Source organism: Artemia franciscana, chromosome 21, assembly GCF_032884065.1.
Source record: "Artemia franciscana chromosome 21, ASM3288406v1, whole genome shotgun sequence".
In the NCBI taxonomy this organism is placed as follows: domain Eukaryota; kingdom Metazoa; phylum Arthropoda; class Branchiopoda; order Anostraca; family Artemiidae; genus Artemia; species Artemia franciscana.
The window spans coordinates 17,749,326-17,776,684 of NC_088883.1; the positions used below are offsets into that span (position 1 = coordinate 17,749,326).

Sequence of the window (27,359 nt, forward strand, 5' to 3'; positions counted from 1 at the left end):
CGAGACACCGGGTTGACGACCGGGACACAGGGAATATAAATGACGACCGGGACGCAGGGACACAACTACAACGGTGACGCCGGGGGCACAGGGGGGATATATAAATGACGACGGGGACACAGGCAATGTTCGATTAGCAATCACCATCAACAAAGCTCAAGGGCAATCAGTAGAATCATGAGGTATAGATCTGAATATGGATTGTTTTTCCCATGGACAATTATATGTTGCATGTTCAAGAGTCGGTAAACCTGACAATCTAACAGCAACACAGAAGTATCGAAAGAAGGGACTAAATTGACTTTGCATCCAGTTGAACTTTATCCTTTTCAATCTTAGACATCGTGACGGATGAAAACTCGGAACAATCTATATATATAAAAATAAGTTGTCTGTGTGTGTGTGGGTCTGTCTGTCGGGTGACGTCATGTTTGTGTGTCGACTGACGTCATGTTTTCAACTGACGAAATTACAGACTGGGACATCGGGACACAAATTACGACCGGGACACCGGCACATAGGGAATATAAATGACGACACTCAAAGCGAAAGCGACCGGGACAAAAGGAATGTTCGATTAGCATACAACAAAGCACCGGGACACAAATGACGACCGGGACACAGGGAGTATAAATGACGACCAGGACATAAGTAAAAAAAAACTAAAAAAACTAAAAAAAAGGTAAAAACTACAAAAAAACTAAAAAGAAAAAAAAACTAAAAACTAATAAAAAAACTAAAAAAGCTAAAAAACTAAAAAAACTAAAAAAGAAAAAAAAGGAAAAAAAATGAAAAATAAAGGAGAAAAACAAAACTAAAAAACGAATGTATATACAGACCAGGACACCGGGATACAAATGACGACCGGGACACAGGGAATATAAATGACGACCGGGACACAGGGACACAACTACAACGGGGACGCCAGGGGGCACAGGGGGATATAAATGACGACCGGGACACAAGGAATATAAATGACGCCCGGGACACAGGGACAAAACTACAAAGGGGACGCCGGGGGGCACAGGGGGATATATAAAGGACGATAGCGACACAGGGAATGGTCCATTAGCAATCACCATCAACAAAGCTCAAGGGCAATCATTAGAATCATGAGGTATAGATCTGAATACGGATTGTTTTCCCATGGACCATTATATGTTGCATTTTCAAGAGTCGGTAAACCTGACAATCTATTTATATGCACAGACAATGGGACAGCAAAGAATGTTGTATATTCGCAAGTTTTACGTAGTTAAAAACACACACACATATATATATATATATATATATATATATATATATCTATATATATAAAAATAAGTTGTCTGTCTGCCTGTCTGTGGATGGATCAGGTGACGTCACCTGAAAAAACTGGATCAGGTGACGTCAAAACTGAAAAAACTAAAAAAAGGCAAAAACTACAAAAAAAACTAAAAACTAATAAAAAAAATAAAAAAGCTAAAAAACTAAAAAAACTAAAAAAAGGCAAAAACTACAAAAAAAACTAAAAACTAATAAAAAAGCTAAAAAACTAAAAAAACTAAAAAAAGGCAAAAACTACAAAAAAAACTAAAAACTAATAAAAAAAATAAAAAAGCTAAAAAACTAAAAAAACTAAAAAAAGGTAAAAAACTACAAAAACTAAAAACTAAAAAAAAACTAAAAAAAAGGAAAAAACTGAAAAATAAGCTAAAATAAAGGTAAAAACCAATAAAAAACTAAAAAAAAAACTGAAAAAACTAAAAAAAGGCAAAAACTACAAAAAAAACTAAAAACTAATAAAAAAAGTAAAAAAGCTAAAAAACTAAAAAAACTAAAAAAAAACTAAAAAAAGGTAAAAAACTAAAAAAAATAAAAAATAAAAAAAAACAAAAAAAAGGAAAAAACTGAAAAATAAGCTAAAATAAAGGTAAAAACCAATAAAAAACTAAAAAGAAAAAAAGGAAAAACTAAAAAAAATTTTCATCTAAAAAACTAAAAAAAACTAAAAAAGGTAAAAACTAAAAGAACTAAAAAAGAAAAAAATAAATGACGACACTCAAAGAGAAAGCGACCAGGACAAAAGGAATGTTCGATTAGCAATCAACAAAGCACCGGGACACAGGGAGTATAAATGACGACCAGGACATAAGTAAAAAAAAAAAACTAACAAAACTAAAAAGAAGGTAAAAACTACAAAAAAACTAAAAAGAAAAAAACTAAAAAAAGGCAAAAACTACAAAAAAAACTAAAAACTAATAAAAAAGCTAAAAAACTAAAAAAACTAAAAAAAGGCAAAAACTACAAAAAAAACTAAAAACTAATAAAAAAAATAAAAAAGCTAAAAAACTAAAAAAACTAAAAAAACTAAAAAAAGGTAAAAACTAAAAAAACTAAAAACTAAAAAAAACTAAAAAAAAAAGGAAAAAACTGAAAAATAAGCTAAAATAAAGGTAAAAACCAATAAAAAACTAAAAAAAAACTGAAAAAACTAAAAAAAGGCAAAAACTACAAAAAAAAACTAAAAACTAATAAAAAAAAGTAAAAAAGCTAAAAAACTAAAAAAAATAAAAAAACTAAAAAAAGGTAAAAAACTAAAAAAAATAAAAAATAAAAAAAAACTAAAAAAAGGAAAAAACTGAAAAATAAGCTAAAATAAAGGTAAAAACCAATAAAAAACTAAAAAGAAAAAAAGGAAAAAACTAAAAAAAATTTTCATCTAAAAAACTAAAAAAAACTAAAAAAGGTAAAAACTAAAAGAACTAAAAAAGAAAAAAATAAATGACGACACTCAAAGAGAAAGCGACCAGGACAAAAGGAATGTTCGATTAGCAATCAACAAAGCACCGGGACACAGGGAGTATAAATGACGACCAGGACATAAGTAAAAAAAAAAACTAACAAAACTAAAAAGAAGGTAAAAACTACAAAAAAACTAAAAAGAAAAAAAAAAAAACTAATAAAAAAAGTAAAAAATCTAAAAATCTAAATAAACAAAAAAAGAAAAAAAAAGGAAAAAAAAGGAGAAAAACAAAACTAAAAAACGAATGTATATACAGACCGGGACACCGGGATACAAATGACGACCGGGACACAGGGAATATAAATGACGACCGGGACACAGGGACACAACTACAACGGGGACACCGGGGGAAACAGGGGGATATAAATGACGACCGGGACACCGGGACAGGGAATGGTCGATTAGCAATCACCATCAACAAAGCTCAAGGGCAATCATTAGAATCATGAGGTATAGATCTGAATACAGATTGTTTTCCCATGGACCATTATATGTTGCATGTTCAAGAGTCGGTAAACCTGACAATGCTTTTTCTTTCCCTCCTTTCTAGACTGTTGAAACTCAATGAGAGAAACTTCTGATGCGATAAAACATCATGAAAACAAGCAGCAGAGAAACAAGAAAATCTCTCATTCTAGTTTGTGCTTAGTCGTGTTTGTTAAAGCTAAAACTACCTCCATAGAACGTGACCTGGTTATTGAATGAGTTTCATTGATTCTTCCATATAATAAGTCAGCTAAAAGGAGGCTGGACCAAAGGATTGAGAAATCGTAAAGCACATTGGATCTCTGGTCTAAGATTTTTTGTTAAAACAATTCTATCCGCGTTATTCAGTTTCATTTTTTATTTTTTTGTAGATCAATATTTGACAAGCGTTTCCTACTTTATCTGTGACGTGCATATAAAAACAAGAGCTTTCCCCCCCAAGATTTCCCGTTTTCCCCTCCAACTCCCCCAATATCACTGGATACTGTCGGGATTTATAATAAGAGCTGTGAGACGTGAGGTTCTCCTAAATATCAAATTTCATTAAGATCCGATCACTCCTTCGTAAGTTAAAAATAACTCATTTTTTTTCTAATTTTTCAGAATGAATCCTCCCCCATCTCCCTCAAAGAGAGCGGATCTGTTCTGGTTATTTCAGTCACACATCTAGGACTTGTGCTTATATTTCCCACCAAATTTCATCCCGATCTCTTCACTCTAAGTGTTTTCCAAGATTTCAGGTTTCCCCCTCCAACTCCTCCCACTGTCACCGGATCCGGTCGGGATTCAAAATAAGAGTTCTGAGACACGATATCCTTCTAAATATCAAATTTCATTAAGATCCAATAACCTGTTCGTAAATTAAAAATACTTCATTTTTTCTAATTTTTCCAAAGTAACAGTCCCCCCATTCCCTCCAGAGGGTCGAATCGGGAAATGATCCCGATTCCTTCACTCTAAGTGTTTTCCAAGAGGTTCGAATCGGGAAAACGACTATTTCTAGTTTAATCTTGTCTAGTCTCTGATACGCCTGCCAAAATTCACCGTCCTAACTTATCTGGAAGTGCCCAAACTAGCGAAATCGGGACAGACAGACAGAACGACAGACCGACAGAATTTGCGATCGCTATATATCACTTGATAAATACCAAGTGCCATAACAATTACTTCTGCAGATTAAAGTCGGCTAATGACCAGACACCTATTCTTTTCTCGTTTCTCGAAAGTGCTACCATGGTTGCAGCAGTAGCTGCAACCTAGCAAAGAGCGAACCATAGCCCGCAGTAGCCAAAAGTTGAAAAACACGTTTTTTTAAATACCTAGTGAAAAAATTACCATCTGACTCTGAATCAGGAATGGTAAATATTATTTTGGTTACTCTTAAAAGTAAAAGTTTATTGCGAAAAGAATGTGATTTTGAAAAAGAGCCTAAAACTTCTTGAGAATGTTGTCAGAGCGAAATTAAAAGCGCGCCACTGAAATCAGCATGGTCAAAACCTTTGGTATGACAATTACAGTCCTCCACATTGGACAGCAAGGAAAATCACGTATTTACATGAGTAGCACTGACGTGTCTCCTTCTTTTTCTTGTTTTTTTTTTTTTTTTTCCCACCAGGCCCGTGAAAGACCATAATGTCAAAAAAAGAAATTTTTAATGGCTCATTTGAACGGAAATTCAACTTGCTAGTGCCTTTTGAATTGAAAAAAAAAAGATCAGAGGGCAACTAGCCAGTTCCCTAAAGGCCCCCTCTCCCCAATATTATCCAATCAAAATTTTGAGATAGCCATTTTGTTCAACACAGTTGAAAGGTATTTTTATTTTTTAGTTTTTTCTTTTTTAGTGTTTTCTTTTTTTAGTTTTTTTCTTTTTTATTTTTTTTTCTTTTTTTATTTTTTTTTATTTTTTTATTTTTTTTTAGTTTTTTTACTTTTTAGTTTGTTTATATATATATATATATGGTTTTAGTGATGATGTGACCCTCCATAGTCCCTGGGGAAAGGGCTGCACGCTGTATCGGTATCGGACGTGTCGGTATCACGCGTATCGGTATGGGCGTAATGGTATCACAGGTATCTTATACAGATTCTCAATAGCTCATTTAAAAGATATTGCTCATATCTAAGTCCTTTCTATAAATCCCACCATCAACAAGTTCCAAATGGCAGTAAACACGGCACTTTTGGTGTCATATCTCAATTGGAAAAGCTGGGAGTAGTGGCTTTTTAGAACTTTTTAGAGTGACGTTTAATGGCTCATTTGAAAGCTATTGCTCAAATCTACATGATTTTTGTCAATTCTACCATCCGTAACTTTTGGTGTCACTTCTTACGTAGAAAAGCTTGGAAATATAAGACAAGACGATATCATCACTGTAAAAATTATGGTTCAAAACTCTTAACTGGAGGTTTGCAAGAACACCTCTTGTATGTTCCACCTCCAGACCCCCTTAACAAGCTATGTAATCAATATACAAACACAAATATATCAAATAGAATTATTAGAGGCGAGGTTCTGTTAGTAGAGTGTTGGATTTCAAATTAGAGTGTCTTACGTTCGATTCCTGCTGGGTTTTTCTTAATCGCCATTTTGTCCGTTCTATATGATCATTTTCAGATAATTTCACTGTTTTTGTAGATGCACCTATTTAGTATTTCCCTTGAAGGTATTTTGTCAAGCATTTGATTCAAAAAGGAATATAGGTCATCCAGTTCATGGTTTGCAACAACATTTTTAGTAAGATCACTACATACATACTAATAGCGAATGATGTAAGTCTTTCAAAATCCTTTAGGTGGGGTGTTAAAGTTGGAGCCAATTTTCTCAAATCAAGTGAAAATTACAGAAAAACTGAAAAACAAGTCAAATAGTAATAAAACAAGCTAAAGATATACCAAAGAAAATTGACCTGTTTCAGTGGATGCTTGAATTACGCATGCTTATCTTAGTTTTGACAACCTTTTTGGTGAAACTAAATTTCAGCAGAGGGAGGCAAACTAGGGTCTCGGGGAAAACTGAGGTCTAGGAGGGGCAGTCGCGCCCTCTGCCCCATGGCAAATACACATCCATGACCCCAACCCTCCACCGCTTAGTGGTTGGAGAAGTGTAGGCATGTGGTTCTGGAATTACTCAAAGTTGTATATTAAAAGAATGATTACATATTATTACACTTACATATCCAAATTATTTACTCAACAGCTCCAGCGAAAAATTATCTCCATACGTAAGATTGTGCATCCAAAGAAAAAGAAAGACAAATGAAAACAATTCTGCAGGAAAATGCAAGTAATTCGTATCAGAGCTTTTGAAATGAAAACGAACTTAGTTGACAATACCATTTATCATACCTACACAAGAAATGATCTTTTTTTTGAAATTTGATTCATTTCTAAGTAATGAGTGGCTTTTTCATATAGAGATAAATCAAATAATTCCCTAAGCCTAAAGGCACATTTCTATTGAGCTAGCTAAATTTTTCACAAGCATGTCGATATGCAAACCTGTCCGCTTAGTTATCTTTTTTTGTCAAAGCCTTTTAACCTTTTTCTCAATATTATGGTTATTTTATGCTTGGCTTTTGTGTTTTCAGTAAATCGCTAGTTTTTTGTAATCCTACAAACATAGGGAAATATCACCAGTTGATTTGTTTGCACTAGTTTTATTGATATATGTTACATGAGCTGGGAAGTAATAATTTTCGTCGTTTTAAGTTTCAACTTCGCTCTTTACTTCCCTCGGAAAAACTTTGTTTTTTAAAATTGATTATAAAGTTAGCACGCTACAGGATAAAAACCTTTTGAACTAAAACAGATATTTTTTGACGCTGGTCACTATGATTCGATTAGCTGACAGGAACAGATGACGTTGGGTCTTGAGCAAAAACTTATTCATGAATCGAATATTTCGAAGAACTAACGACCTTTTTGTGGTGCATACTAACAAGAATATTTGATTATGGCTCTGTGGAAATAGATCCAGGTCCTAGTTTGGAAAGAAGTGAAATATTTGCCTGGGACCCATCCTTCATCCTCCCTTTTCCGCGAATTCAACAGAAAAGGAGGCACGTGGCGAATTGTTTAAAACAGACTCCCTCAAGAATTTGTAATCTGTAGCATTGGAGATATAAAAGGAAGCGGATGCCCCTCACCTTACCCCTCATACCACCAATATCCCGAAGAGAGTTAGACATCTCTACACTTTTCTTTAACCAAAAGTACACATTAACTTAGAATCAGTAAGAGGGGAGATCCATCTGAGCATACAGCCTTTCTTACGCCTCTCCATCCCTTGCAAACCTTTTAGCACCTTTTAAGAACGTGGCCCCCTTTGAAGGAGAGTCTTACAAGGAACTTCAGTCAGTCTTCTTCTTGGTAAGATTGAGGCCATGGCCACTCCAATGTTCCTGTCTTTTTGTCTTCTTATCAAATTTTTTGAAGAAAGGCAGGTATATTTGAACCATGGCATTTACGCTCTATGAAACAGAACTATTTTCAATCTATTGGATATGATTAGGAGCATAAAGTGGGTCCATTACCCCTATAGCATCTCTTAGCTCCTCCCATTACAGAATTTTTTAGCAGACAAGTAAACGCATTACTTCTTATTTGAGCCAGAGCCACAGAAGGATTCTCCATTGCAACCATTAGAGAACCAAAGGTTCTAGCACCCTTCTCACTGCCAACTTCTAAGCACAAAGGTATGCATGTTACAGTTATTTGAGCTAGAATCATAAAAGGATTTTCAATCTCTAGGATTTAAGATAAGATAAGATAAGATTTATTCATCACGAAACACACATACAATATTACATTTTACTATTTCCCCAAAGGCTCTTTGGCCTGTAAAAAAGGGGAAAATGAACGAGCCACTTACTCAGAGAAGAAAAAAAATAATCACTTACTCACAGAGAGAAGAGCAAAAAGGAGAAGAGAGGAAAGTATAAATAAAATGAAAAACTATAGAAAACAAAACTAAATAGACTAATAGATTGAACAGACTAAATTAATTAAGTAGATCTGTAGATAAAATAGACTCCAATGAAATAATCAGGAAATATATATGCATACATACACGCATATACACATATAAAAAGAGATAAAATAATTTCTAAGAAGCCAATGAATTTTTAATAATTTTTTTGAACAAACCGAATGAGTGGCACCTTCGAGCTGATTCGGGCAACTTATTCCATACAATGTAACTCGCAATTAAAGGATTAAAGTCTGACCTTACACAAGGAGTAAAAGGAACTTGAATATGATTTTCGGTATTGCGAAGATTATAATTATTCTGATCAGAGGTGAAAGATGGCTGAACACTTAGGGGACGGGGGAGGTCACCATGAAGCTGAGAAAAAGTAAAACATGCACACGAAAGAATATACAGTGACTCGAGATCAAGTAATGGGATAACTCTTGAACGGTTAGTTTCCTTAATGAGGTTTCTAGCTTTATTATAAACCTTAGAAAGTGGTTTTAAAAGTGAAGGAAAGGTTGACATCCATACTATTGGACAGTAGGAAACGTAAGATCGGATCAAGGAGTGAAAAAGGATTTCCAAAATTGATCCAGGGAAAATATGTTTGAGTTTCCTTAAAATACCGAGACTCCTGCATATCTTCATTTTAATCAAATCAATGTGACGCTTGAAAGACAAATTTTCATCAACAAGAATGCCCAAAAAACGAACATATCGATCTTTAGATCTGTGAATTATCCCATTTGGCTGATGAATTTCTGATAACTTGGGATAAATCTGAGAAACATGCGAAAATATCAAAAAATTGGATTTTGAATAATTTAGGGTAAGAAAATTAGCATCAAGCCATGAAATTACTCTCTCAAACAAGTATTCCAAGTTTAATCGAAGCTCGGATTCACAGTTCCCCGAAGTACCGAGCGTGCTATCATCAGCAAAACAAACAAGGACATCAGAAGATGGTGAACTATAGCTGGCACTATGGGCAAGGGAAGGTTTAGGATGACAGAGTCTACAGCAATGAATAGGTTTCTGCTTTTTTACTGCGTAAAAAAGATCATTTATATAAATCAAAAATAGCACTGGCCCTAAAACTGATCCCTGAGGGACGCCAAAATTCACTTGTGATTGACAGAAATTAAATTGTGGATTGACAGAAATTAACCTATCATTCAAATAAGATTGAAACCAAGAAAATACATTACCCCTAATGCCAAAATGAGACATCTTCGATAGAAGAATTTCATGGGTTAAGGAATCGAATGCCTTGCGAATATCCAGGAATATAGCAGCCGGAATTAATCCCGAATCCAATTCAGAATGTATAAAATTCAAAAGGGTCATACAGGCATGCTCAGTGGAGTGCTTCATTCGGAAACCAAATTGAAAATCATGAAGAAACTCTTTAGATTTTAGAAATTTAAGCAGACGAGAAAGCATAGCCTTTTCGAAGATTTTACTAAATACTGATAAAATTGAAATTGGTCGATAATTTGCTGGATCATTTCTTGGTCCACCTTTATACAGAACAATAATCCGAGCACGCTTGAGAGGATCTGGAAAAACCCCATATTTAAATGAAAGATTAACAAGTTTTGTAAGAGGCACAACTATTGAAGGAAGAATAGATTTAACTACCTTAGTAGGAATAGAATCTGGCCCAGATGAAGATGAGTCTTTCAAGCCATTAACAATTTTAGTAATTTCAATTTCTGTTACTGGCTCTAGAAACATAGACTTAACACAAGACGGCCCGAGGTAAGATCTAAAGTCCGACTTAGACCGAGAAAAAGTAGCTGTGGAAGCGATATTATTACCAATACTAGCGAAAAATGAAGTAAATGCTTCTTGGACATTAAGCTCACCCTCTACAGTCTCATCACCAATGACCAGACTCATAGGTAAAGAGCTATATTGAGAACCAGGTTTAAGCACAGAATTTATTACCTTCCAAGTTTTACGAATATCCTTATTACACGCAGCAAAATTATTTAGATAATAGAGAGATTTGGCTTTCCTACACAAGGAATTATATATATTCCGGTAAATCTTGAATTGACAAAGACGAATAGCACTCGTTAAAGTGTAGCGCATTTATAATACCTCCAGAGATTATTTTTCCTTCTCCAGCTTTTGAGAAGTCCGGATGTCATCCATGGGTTTAGAGGAATAATCCTTTTAGACCTGCGATTAGAAGGTGGTACTTTACAAATGTTAAGAATAGCCTCTTTTATGGTTCCATAAAACGACTCAAATAAACAAGAAAAATCCTTGTTATTATCAAATAAGCTCCACGAATTTTTCGCTAATTTAGAACCAAGAAGAGATAACTCATTTTTACCAAACCTAATAGAATAGGAATCAAACACTTGAGCCCGGTTATTCCTTCCCCGATTAAAACTGAACCGAGAATATATGGGAAAATGATCGGAGATATCAGTAACTAAAATTGAGTTTTTCTTCAAGCAAAGCGTAGAGAAGATATTGTCAATCAAAGAAGCTGTAACATTAGTTACTCGTGTGGGGATGGATGTAGTTGGTAGAGTTCCTGCGGCAACCATTACTATATGCAAACACTGGTCAAAATTTGTAACTTGCAACCCCTCCCACGGGGACTGTGGGGGAGTAAGTCGTCCCCTAATACATAGTTATAAGGTTTTTTTTACTAATCTGCATAAAATGGCTGTCTCAGAATTTTGATCCGACGACTTTGGGAAAAAATGAGCGTGGGAGGGGGCCTAGGTATCCTCAAATTTTTTCGGTCACGTAAAAAGGACATTAGAACTTTTCATTTCTGTACGAATGAGCCCTCTAACAAAATTCTAGGACCACTGGGTCAATGCGATCACCCCTGGGAAGCAGAAAAAAAAAATAAATAAACACGCATCCGTGATTTGTCTTCTGGCAAAAAATACAAAATTTCACATTTTTGTAGATAGGAGCTTGGAACTTGTACAGTAGGGTTCTCTGATACGCTGAATCTGTTGGTGTGATTTTTGTTAAGATTCTATAACTTTTAGGGCATGTTTTTCCCTATTTTCTAAAATAGGGCAAATTTTCTCAGGCTCGTAACTTTTGATGGGTAAAACTAAACTTGATGAAACTTATTTATTTAAAATCAGCATTAAAATGCGATTCTTTTGATGTAACTATTGGTATCAGAGTTCCGTTTTTTAGAGTTTTGGTTACTATTGGGCCGGGTCAGTCCTTACTACAGTTCGTTACCACGAACTGTTCGAAACGCTTTGAAGGACAAAGAAATATAGCCTGACGAAGAACCTAAACTGAAAAAAAATGAAGTCAACAGATATAGCTATGGTTTTACGTTCCATGCTCGTTTGGGCTGACCATTGTACCGCTTGCCTTGCTTTGGCTCTTTGCCGGGGTCTATTTGGCTCGTTTTAGGTTCTATTTATTCATCGCAGAAATATTTATTCCACATCAGTTTAACTTCTGACAAATATCAGTTTTTAAGTTTTCTTAAGTTTTTTCTAACGGAAGGAAAGAGCGAAGCTGAAACTTACAATTAACAAAAATTGTTGCTTCCCAGATTGTAAAGACATATCCGCAAAACTATCGAAAATAAACTAACTCGAGATATTTTCTATATTTGTAGAATTCTAGAAACCAGAGCTTACTGAAAACGCAAAATCAACGCAAAAGGAAGCAGGATGTTTTCTTAGATATAAAAAGTCCCGGAGCAGCCAGCTAAAAACAAAATACTAATTTATAAGGTCCTCAATGGTCTTATACAGGTCATGGACGTCGAAAATCTTTAGTGCACAATTATAGTTCTCTAAAAATTCAAACAGACTCGGTTTTTAATAGAGGCCTAGCTTTTAGAATGGTATTAAAAAAGAGAAAAAAAGTTTTTTTTTAAATTAAAGCAAAGAGCAACATTAAAACTTAAAACAAGAAGAAATTATCTGCTTATGAGGCCTCTTTCTCTGGCTAAAGTCTTAAAGTTCTTTGAAAATACTTCTAATCCAAATTCGAAGTCATTGTGCTTGAGCAGTCCTTCCTAAAGAATGAGAACAAATAATACCACCTAGTGTCTTTTGATTCCTGAATGCAGATGATGTATCTTGATTTAGTTCGACATCCCTCTCAACATGTCCTGAACGCGTCCTTTTGACAGCCTGAGAAAACATAGTGTCTTTGATTTAGTTTACACCTCCCTCCACATGCCGTGAAAGTCCCAACTTAATATCCTTAGCGGTTTCTGAGCTATCTCTGGCCTTTCTGACAACCTGGATGCAGGCATTTTCACTTGATTTAGTTCAATATCTCCCATAACATTCCCTGGAATTTCCAACTTGATACCTTGAACTGTTTGGGACATCCGGGTTGTTTGAAGTTTCAACTTGATATCCTTGGCCTTTTCTGAGATATTACTGATACGCTTTTAGACAACCTGGATAAACATATTTTGCTTTGATTTAGTTTTACACTCCCCTAAAAAAGTATACCCCTAGCTTTTCCAAAGATATTGTAGACAAGCCATTTTGAGAACATAGATGCGAATATTGTTTTTTGGTTAATCCAACCTCCCCATAAGCATGCCTTGAAAGTTTCAAATTAATGCTCTTAGCTGTTTCTAAGATATACATAGTTCAACATCTCCTTTGCCATGACCTAGAAAATTCAAATTTCTCCTAGCCCATGCTGTTCCTGTGATATCCCTATACCCCCTTTTAAAAACCTCGATGCATATAGCGTCGTTTACGTAAGCTCAACATCCACCTCTAGATTCTCTAAACTTTCAGCAAAAAAAACTCTTGCTGCTCCTGAGATTTAGTAGGTATACCGTTTCAACAATTTGGATGAATGCAGTGTCTTTTGATTAGTCTTATATCCCTCTTTATATACCCTGAAAGTTTTAACTTTATACACTTAGCTATTCGTGGGATATCACAGATATACCATTTTAGCAACCTGGACGGACATAGTGTCTTCTGGTTAAATTCAAAATTCCCCCTCAGCATTCCCCAAAAGTTTCAACTTATAACCTTTACTTGTTCCTGAGATACTGCAGATACACCTTTTTGATAATCTTAATGAGCAAAGTGTGTTTTGATTGTGTTGTGCCGATATAATTTATTTTAGTTTTCTCCCCCCTTAATGTGTCCCAAAGTTTCAGCTTAATGCCCTTCGTCGTTCTCTAGGTATCACAGATACACCCTTTTGACAGCCTGGACCTACTTACTGTCTTTTGTCTTAATTCAAAATCCCCTCAACATTCCCTGAAAATTTTAAAATTCCAAAGTCATAAAGTGCAGATAAGCCCTTGTGACAGCTTGTATAAAGTTAGTGTATTTACATTTAGTTTCAAATTCCCCTCATGACCCCCTGGAAGTTTCTACTTAATAACTTACTTGTTTCTAAGATACTGAGATATGCCCATTTGACGACCTAGATGCACATATTGTTTTTGGTTAATTTCAAGATTCACTCAACATTCCCCGAAAGTCTTCACTTAACACTGTCGTAATTCCTAAGATGTTACAGATACGTCCTTGTGACAACCTGGATAGACGTAGTGCTATTTGATTGAACTCAATATCCTCCTTGGCATTTCTTGAAAGTTTTGACTCAACACCCTAGGCTGTTCCCGGGATATTTCAGATAGGTTTAATTAACAACCTAGATGTACATAGTGTCTTTTGATTCATTTCAACATTCCCCTTAACATGCCCCGAATGTTACAACTTTATATCCTCAGCCATTCCTGAGATGTTGTAGATACGCCTTTTTGGCATCCTGGATAAATATAGTGTCTATTTATTTAGTTTGACATCCAGTAAACTTTTCAACGTCATGCCCTTAGCCGTTCTAATAGACATCAGAGTTAACCTTTTGACAGCCTGGATGCACACAGTGTTTTCTGATTAAATATAACATCTCCTTCAGCATTCCTTAAAAGTTTCAACTTCTTACCTTTAACTTTTCCTGGAATATTTTAAATACGCACTTTTACCGACCTGGATACACGAGCGGTATTTTGATTAATTCAACATGTCATTCAACAAGCCCTGAAAGTTTCAACTAAATAGTTCCAGCCATTGAAGATAGGCGTTTTAGACAACCATAGGCTCACAGTACGTTTTGATTTAGTTCAACATCTCCCTTAACCCCCCCCAACACTCCCTGAAAGTTTCACCTTAATACCCTTAGTATTTTCGAACATTCAGGATCGAACGTGCTTCCCTTTACCAGTAATATAACCTATGTGTAAAATGACCAACTTGTCTGATTTAAAGCCCTTGCCCCAGGGGTTCTGGGTGGTCAAGCTAACCCTGGTGGCGTAGTTATCGGATCTTTCGACTTTAGTAAAAATTAGTTACCTTGAAATTTTGATCAGATGTCTTTTTGGATTGGTGTAGACAACTAAAAAAGTGTGCGGAAGGATGTTGGTTGTCCCAAATCACTTTTGACTTTCAACAAGAGCAGTAAATCCCCAGTTTTGAATTGAATAAGCCCCCTCCAAAGTTTTGAAGACAATTCCTTCCATACAACGTACCATGGGAAAAAGAAAATAAATCAATAAGCCAGTATGTGGGAGCCATATCACTCCTTACTCTTGCAGCTCTGAAGCCCTGCCCTTTTCTGCTTTGGTCTGCCCTTTTCTGCTTTGGTCTGCAGATCAATAATTATTTATCACCAATTTCAAGTAGGCTAAGGAACAACTAAGAATAATCATCGAGAACAGATCCATTAATAACAGTAAAAAAAAATCCGAACAAGAACAAAGACATACCGGAGAAATTAAACGGAAAAAACTTTCTCACCTGTACAGTCTCTATTGGGCTAATTTTTTTTGGCGATTCTGACATTTACAACGACTCCTAGAAACTCCAGTGCTCTTAACGTTCAATGTTTCTCGACTAAATGTTCTGCTGAAAAATGGAGATATCTGATAATTTAGAAATGAAACAAAACTATAAACATTGGAAAAATGTCAAATATAGCGTACACGACGCTCTGAGTTTTATAAACAAAGTGGGGAGTTTGTATCTACGAAGGTGTCCTATTTCTGGCTCTAAAGACTTTTCTTTGATAGAAATACTGTTGGGAAAGATAATAATCTCATGTTACTTTTTAATCAAGCTTAACCGTATTTATTTCCACAGCCACTAGAATAACCAATCCACAATAAAAAGAGATAAAGGAAATACAGTTTTTAGAGAGGGATTATAAATGAAAAATTTCAGAATCGACCCACTACAATGGAAAAAATGACTTTCGAGGAAATAAATTCGTTAATACAGGCACACAAATAAATTGCATGGCACTCTAAATGGCGCTAAATGGCACTCTAAATGGCAATCTAAATGACTTCATGATCTTCTGTGGATACATTTCAATGCTTCGAGAAATTGCATAATCAAATTTCAAAACAGTTTCTTGTGGATTATAGTCGGAATAGTAATAGTCGGATTATAGTAAGAATTAAACAAACAAAAAAAATTTTTTTAATGAAAGTATGGAGCGATATTAAAACTTAAAACGAACAGAAATTACTCCGTATATGAAAGGGGCTTTTCCTCCTCAACGCCCAACTCTTTACGCTAAAGTTTGACTCTTTCTCTTAACTCAACATTATAAAACAGTAAAAAACTTTAGCGTAAAGAGCGGGGCGTTGAGGAGGAAGCAGCCCCTTTCATATACGGAGTAATTTCTGTTCGTACATTTAAAAAAACTTTTTTTTTAATTTAATTTCTGGACGTTTTTGAATTAATGCATATTTTGATCTTGGCTCTCCGCACATAAATAATTAAAACGAAATTTGCATATTAATTTTTTGGGGCTAAATGGCTTTTTTATAGTTTTAATCGGAAGATTTTGAGAAAAAAGGAGCAAGGGAGGTGGCTTAGTTGTCCTCCAATGTTTTGATTGCTTAAAAAGGCAACTACAACTTATAATTTTTTACGAACGTTTTCATAAGTAAAAATTATACGTAACTTACGAATTTAATTACGTAGCGAACTTCTATATTCGTATGTTTTTATTGCGCATATGAGGGGGCTCATCCCTCGTCGATACCTCGCTCTTTACATTAAAGCTTAAATTTTGTCCCAATTCCTTAAGAATGACCCCTGAATCACAAAGGCCGTAGAATAAATAGTTGAAATTACTAAAAATACTTTAGCGTAAAGAGCGAGGTATTACGAAGAGGTAGACCCCTCATATGCGTAATAATTTCTGTTCGTTTCAAGTTTTAATCCTGTTTCTCACTTTCAGTAGAAAAAACTTTTCGTATTTATTTTTTCATTGTTTTTTTAAATAATGCTAGAAAATCCTACGCCCCCTCCATTGAAAGTCTCTTCCCCCATGAGAAGTTCCTCCATGGAAAGATCCTACCCGGTAACCCTCCCCCCTCAACTCTTCCCCCAAACCAAAAAAAAATCCCCTGAAAACGTCTGTACACTTCCCAGTAACCATTACTATATGTAAACACAGATCAAAGTTTGTAACTTGCAGCCCCTCCAACGGGGACTGCGGGGGAGTAAGTGGTGTCCAAAGACATAGTTATTAGGTTTTTTGACTATGGTGAATAAAATGGCCATCTTAGAATTTTCACCCGGTGATTTTGGGGAAAAAATTAGCGTGGGAGGGGGCCTAGGTGCCCTCCAGTTTTTTGGTTACTTTTAAAAGGGCACTATAACTTTTAATTTCCGTTAGAATGAGCCCTTTCGCGACATTCTAGGACTACTGAGTCGATACGATCACCCCTGAAAAAAAAAAAAAAACAAATAAACACGCATCAGTGATTTGTCTTCTGGCAAAAAATGCGAAATTCCATATTTTTGTAGATAGGGGCTTGAAACTTCTACAATAAGGTTCTCTGATACGCTGAATTTGATGGTGTGATTTGATGGTGTATAATTGTGATCGTATTTGATGTTGTGATGGTGTGATCGCATGACTTTTAGGGGGCGTTTCTCCCTATTTTCTAAAATGAGGGCAAATTTTCTCAGGCTCGTAAGTTTTGATGGGTAAGACTAATCTTGATGAAACTTATATATTTAAAATCAGCATTAAAATGCCATTCTTTTGATGTAACTATTGGTATGAAAATTCCATTTTTTAGAGTTTCGGTTACTATTGAGCCGGGTCGCTCCTTACTACAGTTCGTTACCACGAACTGTTTGACAGTTCCAATTTCTGAAGAATTGGAATGACCCTTTAACAATGACCCCTGAATCACAAAGGCCAATTAATTTGAAAAAAAGGCTCTTTTTAAAGTACTAAAAAAACTTCAGCGTAAAGAGTACGTATTGACTAGGGGGAGAACCCCTTCAAATACGTAACAATTTCCGTTCGTTTTAAGTTTTAATGTTGCTCCTTACTTTCGGTTGAAATAACTTTTTTTTATTATTTAATGTCAATTAAAGAGCGAACACTAATATACGAATTTTTCAATGAAAAATATATAGCAAATTTAAAACGATTGAAAATTAGCTTGCATATGATTTCAAACATAAAACGATTAGTAATACTAAACAAATATTTATCTCGCTCCAACAAGCGCCACAAATAAGTATATAGTGTCACCAATCCTTAATTGCTTCTAAAACTAGAGTGACGTGCGCTTAAATAAAAAAAACGATTTATATTTGCACAACAAAAGGCCCGTCTTTCAATTACGTTTTCGCTCTGTTGGTCCCCGTAAGGACAAACTCTTTTCCCGACTAGGTAGGATTAGCTAAGATTCTAGAGGCTATTATCTGCTTGACTTGAACTGAATATTCCCCTACTCCTTACATAAGCTTTCCCTTCAGGATATTTTCTTTAGTAAATCCCGTAGAGAGCATATTGCAGAAAAGAAGACTGAATTATAGATCTCAAAAAGCTGATACAACAATTTCTTGACTTTTATATTTTCCTGTACTTCAGAGAAAGTTTCTTTCGGAAAAGATTTTAAGTCACATAAGTTTCTCAAGAGAAAGCTTAAGTTATGCAATTTGAGCTATATTATAGATAAATATCAAAGAAATTGGTTTTTAGTTTAAAAAAAAATCGAATGTCCAAAGCTTTTCAAAGAAAAGTAAAGAGTATGTTTGAAAATTTTAGGGGACAAAAATTATCTTATTAACGAATCTAACTTAACATAAGCAAAAACTAATACGAATAATGAAAAAAAGCTCTGACGTGAACAGGAATTACAATTAATAATGAAGCCAAACAGTAAATGGTAAAGAAAATACAGAAAAAAAAAATAGCTGGGATGGTTTATTCCCTCATGCTTCCCGAGAGGATTTGAATGCCGTTTGTATTTTACCTGAAACTAAATAGATTATCTATATTGAAATTTTCGTTTGGCCAATTGAATTTTCTTTATACTTGAAAAGAATAACATAAAAAACAGTGGTAAAATAAAAGGTCCTTTTAAAATAAAAAAATTGTCACTTTTGTGTTATGTCGAGAATGGCTTATCCCAAATAAATATGGTGTTACCGTCTCTCAAACTCACCAAAAGACAATTGTGTCATTAGCACTTTTTGATAAACAAATAAATATCTCAAGTTTGGAATTTTGATTTGGTGAATTGAATTTATAAACAGTTGAAAGAAATGAATTTTGATGAAGAAATACAGACGAAAATTTATTGCACATTGCACTAAATTTTAACTAGATTGATTGCTTCAAAGATAATGGTACAGAAAAGAATAGTTCCCAAAATTTTGAGCTAAATCTGTCAAAGTTAAAATAAAAAGAAGTGCTTTAAAATACATTTTGATTTCAGCTAAATGAATATAAGACTCCAGCTTTTGAACGAAGACAACTGATTGACAGCTTTTTCTTTACACTAATATATTTTGTACTCAATTGAGTGCATTGATTTCAAACTTGTATTAAATTAAAAAAAAAAATCAGTTGAAGACAGAGAGTAACCTTCAAATTTTAAACTAACATAAACATTCCCATCTAAAAGTGGCGCACCACCTCTTCCAGCCCCAGAACTCTGTGCGAAGTGCACCAACTTTAAAGTATTTGGAATATAAATTCAAGAAGCCTTTAGTGATTTTTAGTCTCATTTCTAACAGAATTGGCCATGCATATGTCAACGAGAGCTTCTCTTGGGGGCCCTCTGGGAGAACCACAGCTTATCATGTGAACGTTTTATTCCCAGGCCAGTGAAAGGCCAATAGCTGGAACTTCCGTATCAGAAGAATTCAGGCCAAATGTATCCTGTTAAATTAATTTTTGAATTTCTTATTAATGTTAAACCTCCAAGTGAAGCACATCTTACAATAAATACTGGAAACCTATCGAAGATTTATTTATTTCACCCGCTATCAAAATTGCTTGTGGTAATAGGGTACAAATACTAAAAAACTAATTAATAAGGCATCAAAAAGTTATGAACTACTACACTTTCTCTATTTAAAGAGCCTTCTCGAGAGACAATTTTTTTTCCGCTGAACATTTTGCCATAGGCTCTTGCGCAATACCTACTATGGATTTCCTCATGATAACTTCTACCTACTAATTCAATATTTCTACAGTTGAGATTTGATTTCTACCTTTGCTCCTCCAGTCTACGTCTCTCTTTTTTGTGTCTTTTTTTTCATCTGATTTTCTATAGTCGAAGTGTGATCTACAATTGACAGTTTCAAACCACAATTTAACATTTTGAAATCGATAATCGAAAACTGATTCTCAATAGTGACTCAATTTGACGCTAGTGAGTTAATTGTGACCAACTGCAAGCGGAGTTGAGACGGAAAATTGCTGATATAACACGGTTAAACAACCCAGTAATTTTATTAGGCCCATATTGTTAGGTGTGACGTTTATTGCCCAACATCTAGAGTCCGTAATTAAAGAACCATGTTTTAGGCCAATATTTAAAGTATTAAAGTAATTGCTTAGGAAATTTTTGATCCCAGTATGTCACTTATAATTCCTATACTTGATCTCTAGGAAACTGGATATAACCAAAAAGTTACTTTCGATTTTTTTAAACAGTGGAGGATAAATGGGATATTTTCAACTCTTTTATTTGATCCAAACGATCCTTATTTTGATCAAGACAAACTTTATGATTACCTTCAAAAGATAAAGACATGGGTCCCAACAAACAATTAAACTCCCCTCAGCATCACCCCAATTAATCCTCAAATAGGACAGCCTCAACAGACCCAAGTAACAGGATCTTTAATAAGATCCAAAATACTTCCTTCTTTCACCGAAAGGCATAAAATTAGCTCTTATTGAAATGACCCACCTTATATCCTCCCTCTGAAGTCCCACTTTAAAATAGTATTCCTCTCCACATACCTCCTTGACCTCCACGTACACACCTAGAGACGCTACCGCTGTGTGACTTGCCTGACATAACGTGATCTCCTGCTTTTGCAGTACGATCTCTACCTCTTTTGCCACGGATCCTAATTCTCCTCCTATGCCTACCCCCTGATTCCAAATTTTGACATCCCACAACTATTCATGGTTTTCTCTATTTAATTTGGCCATGAATCTTTTCTATTATCTTTATCATTTCTCTGTATTCTATCTTAACTAATCTATCCTCAGGCAATGATGTTGTCCTTTCCCAAAACTTGACCTAAGCGTGTCAAATTTGAAGATGAAGAGCAAAGACACACGCAGTTAGAAGACATGAGACATCGAGCATGTGAGAGAGTCAAAAACGAAAATGAAGAGCAAAGACATGCGCGGTTCTGAGACATGTGGCACCGAGCATGTGAGCAAGTCAAAAATGAAATACACACGTGGTTAGAAGAACAGCAGTGGCGTGTCAAAAACGAGAATGAAGAGTAAAGTTAAACACGGTTAGAAGATGTGCGACACCGAGCATGTGAGCAAGTCACTGAAAATTAACCTGAAGAGTGAGAATCAAAACTTGTCAAAATTTAACATGATAACGATAATGATCTGGTTTCCGAATTTGACATGGATAAGGTCATTAATGCCTATAATACCTTTGTTTAAAAAAACAATTGGCGATATGTATTTCATAATCAAGAGACGACGATATTTAATGAAGAGAAACGATAGCGGTGATGATTTGGTTTTAGATTTTGACATGGATAGGCCTAAGGTCATCAAAGACTACCATACCTTTGAAAATAAAAACCTGAATTAGATAATTCTTTGGAAGAAAAGGAACTTTTCGTCCCACCACCTGAGCAATTAAAAGGAACAAAGGTTCGGCGATATGTCTTTCATAATGACAAACTAAGCCTAAGCCTTTTTCAAGCTAAGCCAAAGTTAATGATCGAATAAAAAACGTAATTTTACAAAGGCACTACTTGTAATTTGAGGTCCATTTGGACCTCATGACATCAAGAAAGGGCTAAAAATGTCTGCGCTTAGAAGAGAAGCGACAATGAGAATCCATATACAGGAGCCAGCCGCGTGCCGAGTACATGGTCCGGCGGCCTTGCCACCGGGCCGGCCTAAAATCACATTCAGTGGTCTGTGATGCGTGTGGTGCCAGAGTGATTTTGTGATAAGCTACATTGAAGTTGAAAACATTACAACCATGGTTCGATCATTGCTTACGGTGAATGAAGCAACAGCAAAACATAAGTTCAAGTTGTGCATTTGTTTGCGGAGCTCCTTAGGGAGCAAGTGACGCCCTATAACAAGCCAAACCAATTCATTTGGAATTTTTGGAGGTTGCAATGCAATTCGACAAAGCAAGAAGCAACGTCCAAATAAATCACCTTTGTCGGCTACTTTTGCTGTGGGAAAAAAAGGACACCTTTAGTAAATAGATACAACGTTGACAAGTCCAGATGGCTTGAAATTAACACCTGCGTCATTTGGAGTATCTTTGTATGTTTGCACTGGGTTTTGTGCCACAGTTTTTTGGCGTTGAAGATTCCGGTTACGTTCGTATTCTAATGTAATATATCTCTCTTCTTTACTTTTATTTTGGACTTATTCAGGTTTTCACTTTTGCTTGTCTTTTAACAACATATTTCTTTGCTCTTTACTTCCACTTTTAATTCATTCTGGTCCTTGTTGTCATATGTCTTGTAACCGTTTTTTTTTTTTTTTTGGCTCTTCAGTTTCGTTTTCGCCTCTTTATAATTCTTGCTTCCGCAAGGCTTAACTTATTTCTCAAGCCTGTCTAGATCGTTGTGACCTGTCTAGATGGTTTTGTCAGGCCAGATAATCCCAAGATGCCAGTTTTTCCCGTAAATTATGGAGCCGTTTTCGAGAAAATTTTATACGTGCATACATGCATAAAAAATTAGTAACAACCATTTCTCGTTTACAAAATACAAAAGAATTTACTGAATATAAATTTATATAACCTAACTTAAATACATGAATTTATATTTTCCTTAGTTTTTGTTCTGTAAATTCTTCTAAAACTGTCTGAAAATCTAATTTTCTTGTGTCTTCACTTTCAATCATTGTAACTGCTGAACTGTTTGATCTGTTCCTGATTTGTAGTTGATATTAGATAGTTTTTTTTTAGTTTTAGCCTGGAAGGATGATCTCTTTCCAGGAGAAACGTTTACAGTCATTATTAAGAATATTCAACAATTTTCGAGAAAATAGTGTTTATTTTGATGGCGGCGCAGGGTTCCTTACAAAGGCGGGACCCAATCGATAAAATCACCTTTTATCTGGCCCTGATTGTTGATCAGCAATTTTGATCAACAAAGTCACCAAAAAAGGCAAAAGCTCGAAAATTCAAGATTTTGACCAGTAGTTTCGACAAATAACGATTTTCATGGTGAGTCATTTTCACTGACATTTTTGATAAACAAAACCTTTGTTCATAACTAGAACAAGACTGTTGATCGAAAATGTCAATCAAGAAGAGATTGTTGACCAGCAATATTGATCAACAATGTTGCCACAAAATGCCTTTGATCTTTACGAGGAATAAAGCCAGTTTATTTTAAGGTTGTTTTGTCCGGTACTAATAGTCAGCTCCCCTTATGTGTTTCGACGGTTATCTTGATTTTACAGCTGTCTCCCATCCTTTTCGGGGGGCTATAACTTTTAATAGTTCATTTGGTTTTCTATCTTCCAATTTACCTATCAAGATATCTCTGGACATGACAGAGCAGCTTAGAATAACTTTTCCTTCCTTCTTGAACAAAGTAATATCTTTGTGTGTGTAGCGTATGAATGAATATCAGATTTCTAGGAAACAAATCCCTATTCGCATCTCTTCTCCTTATTGGAGGCGTCATTGCGTTTCCCCAAGATGATTTTTGAGAAATTGCCTTTTCCTTCTCGGAAAATAGAGTAAGAGAAAGTGTTAAACAATGGTAATAAGAACATCCGCCAGGGTAATAAAAACCTTCATTAGGGACAAGTGTTTGATTTATTGTAGAGGGCAGTTTGTTCAATGTGAAGATCTTGACTGCTATTTTGTAAATACCTAAAATAAAATCAGCGCCTGGAAAAACCAGTAAGGAGGGTTCTAGAAAGGTTTGTCACTTACCCAAGAACTTAATATACAGCCAATACTCTAAAAATTATTGGAAACACAACGCTTCTAACGTTTTGTCAACAACCCCCTCCCTTTATTTCGTGTCAAAACCCGCTAATAGAGTTGTCGGCTTTTCGATGGTTTGACCTCAGAAAGTCTTAAGTTTTCTTTTGGAATACTTTCAAATGTAACTTTAAAGTCCAAGTAGGACATTTAAAGATCATATGGACAAGAAAGATATTTTAAACAAAAGTACAAGAAATTGGGGAGAACAATAAATAGACCAAACTGTAAATGACAATTAGATACTACTCACCCTAGTTCTTGGGCCCAATATCCTGGCTTACTAACTTAAGAAAAGTGTAATACTAAATTTCGTTACTGTATTTGTGGCCACTTATCCAATTTAAACATTTGAATACCATTTTCCAAGCCTAAAATTGAAATCTGAGGGAAAAACACGGGAAGCGTCGAATTATTTGCCCCAAAACGAATTGCGCTCCCAGCCTAAGAAAGAAAATCAGGAGATCAGTACCTGCGCTACGAAGACCATCGGTTAGTATATAAAAAATTTGTTAAGTTCTTTCCAAGATAACTAAGAAAAAATCTTAGTTTTCTGGGTCTGAGGCCCTTCTTCCCTGCTTCTCCGTTAAAATTTGCAACAAAAATTTTCATGGCATCTTTCGATTGTGATGCAACAGCATTCTTATTAGACCTTTTCTAAATTAATACAACCTCCCCTCCCTCTCCACCGCTGTGATAGAATCTATAATTTACTAGAAAGCACCTCATGATTCATAAAACAATAAAAGATTGGATAGAGTCCTTTCTTCAGTAAAATTTCCAAACTACTCTGATTACAATTCTCTGGATTCCCTGATACAAGAAATCTCCCGGATTAAGAAATCTCTCTGAAGACTTCATGACTTCCAAAGCAAGCTCAAGCGATTGACCAAAGTAGATCAACTATCTTCGACGTTACAAGCGTTAAGAAAAATTCTAGCTCACATCATTACTTAGAGGACCACCATATCCGTTGTTCATCCTCCATGTTGACAGTAAAATAAATCAATAGTAACCTATGTAACATATTGATAGTTCCTCTAAATTTTAGCCATCTTCTGGTCCAACATGTTTTTTTTTTGCTTGCCTATTACTTCAATGCAGAAAATACTGAAATTGTTTAATCATTGAAAAGTTTGTATTGAATCATATAGATACTTTTCATTCTGTCATAACAAACATATTATGACAACTGAGTGGCTCTATATTTCGAAACTGCACTAAAAAAAAAAAAGAAGAAATTTATGCAACAAATCTGACAGAAATAAAACATAATTCCAATTTGATCATCTATTGTTATGTATTCTATGCCTCATTTTTCGCTTGGCTAATTGTAGAAAAAAACCAAGACAGATAGTCCAATTGAGTGAGAAGTAAATCTGGCATTAAATAGACGTCATTAAATAGCTCTTTCTTCAGCAGCCAATTCTAGCTTTTGAGATCGTTTTATTCCCCAGAAGCCAATGTCGTCATCTGCTTATTTTTGGTTTACAAATAACTAAAACTAGTAGTTCACGTGTATATAACCAAGAAATAAAATTTTTTTTGGTTTGCACGAGGTATTCCTGGATTAAAATTTCTTCTAAATTTCGCTCTCATTTCCACTTCATTTTGTTGCCTCCATTTTCAGAAAATGAAAGTCCAAACGGCAATAGGAATCAAAACTGCAGGCTGTAACTTTCTTGGAGATGGTCGACAGTTTCTAATTTTCTCCCATCTGGTCTTTTTTCTTTTTAGGGATTACATATTTCATAGACCTAAGGGAAAGTTTTACGTTGATTCGTGCGAGTGCTTTTAAATTGGAAATTTCAAGGAAGACGCAAAAGAAGATAGAACAGTCAAAGATATGGTGTCATAAAAGAAAACAAGAGACAAATTTTTATTTTTAGGTGTGTTGTATTCTTATGATATAGTATCTTTAGATGAAAACAGAGCTACTAGATGCTTCTCTTTTGTGTCTTATAAGATTTCGCCATAGTATTGTTTCAGGGATCTAATCTATTTCAGTGGGAGTAAAATTAAAAAAAAAATAATCATATTTTTACAGGATATGATCTTTTTTGCTACTTTACACCTTAGTGAAAGAGTTCCCCTTGTCTTCCACCTTACACTTACTCCACTTAACACTGATTTTTAACATAAAGAGAGATGATTCCTCGGATTGGCTTAAAAGTGCAGGGCTCGTAGACAAAAACAAGGGGACCTGAATGAAGAAAAAAGCTATTGGAAAATTGCTGTATTGATTCGTGACCAAAATTACATAAATTTGTTTTGTCCCCAACTGTCTTCAAACTTACTCGGCCAAATATATTACTATATTTGGCTACTAGGCCAAACGAACTTATATGCGAAAACTAAAATGTACAGGGTAATTTAACAAAAAGAAACATGTTAGTAAAAAGATGGATTAAGACATGTGTATTTTCAAGGGTGTCTACAGGATTGGGGCGAGGATGGCTTCCACCCTATAGAAGACTATGGAATTACTCAGATGTTCCAATCATTACTAATAATCCCCCATCCTATCCACCCAAAAATCTACAGTAAAAATATATTCATACTGAAATTTTTTTTTAATCAAATTTGTCCAAAATTTAAATCAAAAAATATATTTTAAATCTTAATCCGAAAAACCAAGAATATTGACAAATATTTCTAATTTAACAAGTGATAAAACCATAGTACTTAAAAACTAACGGAAATTAATTAAGAAATCTTTCCCAAAAAAGTCTTTTAAAAGAGAATTATAGAGCCACATTAAAATCTAAGACGAGCAAACTCATATAATGATTTACAATTAAAATAAAATGAATTACTATGCATAAATAAATATAGATTTATTTTACCAAAACGATCTTCTGCAGCAGCCCAGAGGTCTCTTTTATATCAATCAATTCTATTATGGAACACCGTCCCTCCAGATGTCCTTCTGTTTCTTCCCGAAAAGGCATTATTTCGTCGGGTCTTTCCTGTTTAGTAATTTTTCTCTGTCTCTCTCTCTCTCCTTTGTTTTCATTTTTCCTGTTTCCTCTTTTCCTATTGTTTCTCCTTTTTTGGAATTCTTTCCTAACTGATATCTCTCTCTCTTATTCTTTTTAAAATTGTTTTCAGGAATCTTCTTAACTTATACAGTCCTTGTTTACTTTTTATTTTTATTTTTTTTCTGATGTTCTAATGTCAACTTTTGTCTTTCGTGTTTCTCTACTTTCTTGGTTTCTACTTATTTCTATTATTATAATTACTACCAAGTAGTTTTTTTCTACTGTATGCTAGTGTTTATTCTTCCTCATCCTCATTTCATATGCATTGTTTGATTTAGGGTATTATTTATGGTTCTTTTAGTGCTTTATTATTATGTTTTTTGGCCCATAACAAGCAAAGCTTCTTGGGCCGAATACCTTTTTTACGTTTGTAATAGTGTTTTAGTATTAATAAAATGATTGATTGAACAGAAAAACTGAAAAAAAAAACTTGACAAATATTCGTAAGAACCAGCAATACAACTTTGTAAGTTAAATAATTAAAAATTAATTTAAAAACGTTTTCCAAAAAGAAATATTCAGAGAGATGTAAAGTGATACATAAAAAACTAAGACGAACAGAAATAAAGTGACAGTAAAACA

The 27,359-nt window shown here is 34.7% G+C and overlaps 1 protein-coding gene across 1 annotated transcript in view; it reads right to left on the reverse strand.

The window, feature by feature from the left end:
* LOC136040645 (protein sickie-like) overlaps positions 1-27,359 on the reverse strand; it is a 295,044-nt gene that overhangs the window by 259,805 nt on the left and 7,880 nt on the right. Inside the window, exon 2 of the mRNA XM_065724928.1 lies at positions 15,035-15,142. Within this exon, the coding sequence (XP_065581000.1) occupies positions 15,035-15,079 (45 nt within the window). The 5' untranslated portion in view covers positions 15,080-15,142. The remainder of the gene's footprint in view (positions 1-15,034; positions 15,143-27,359) is intronic.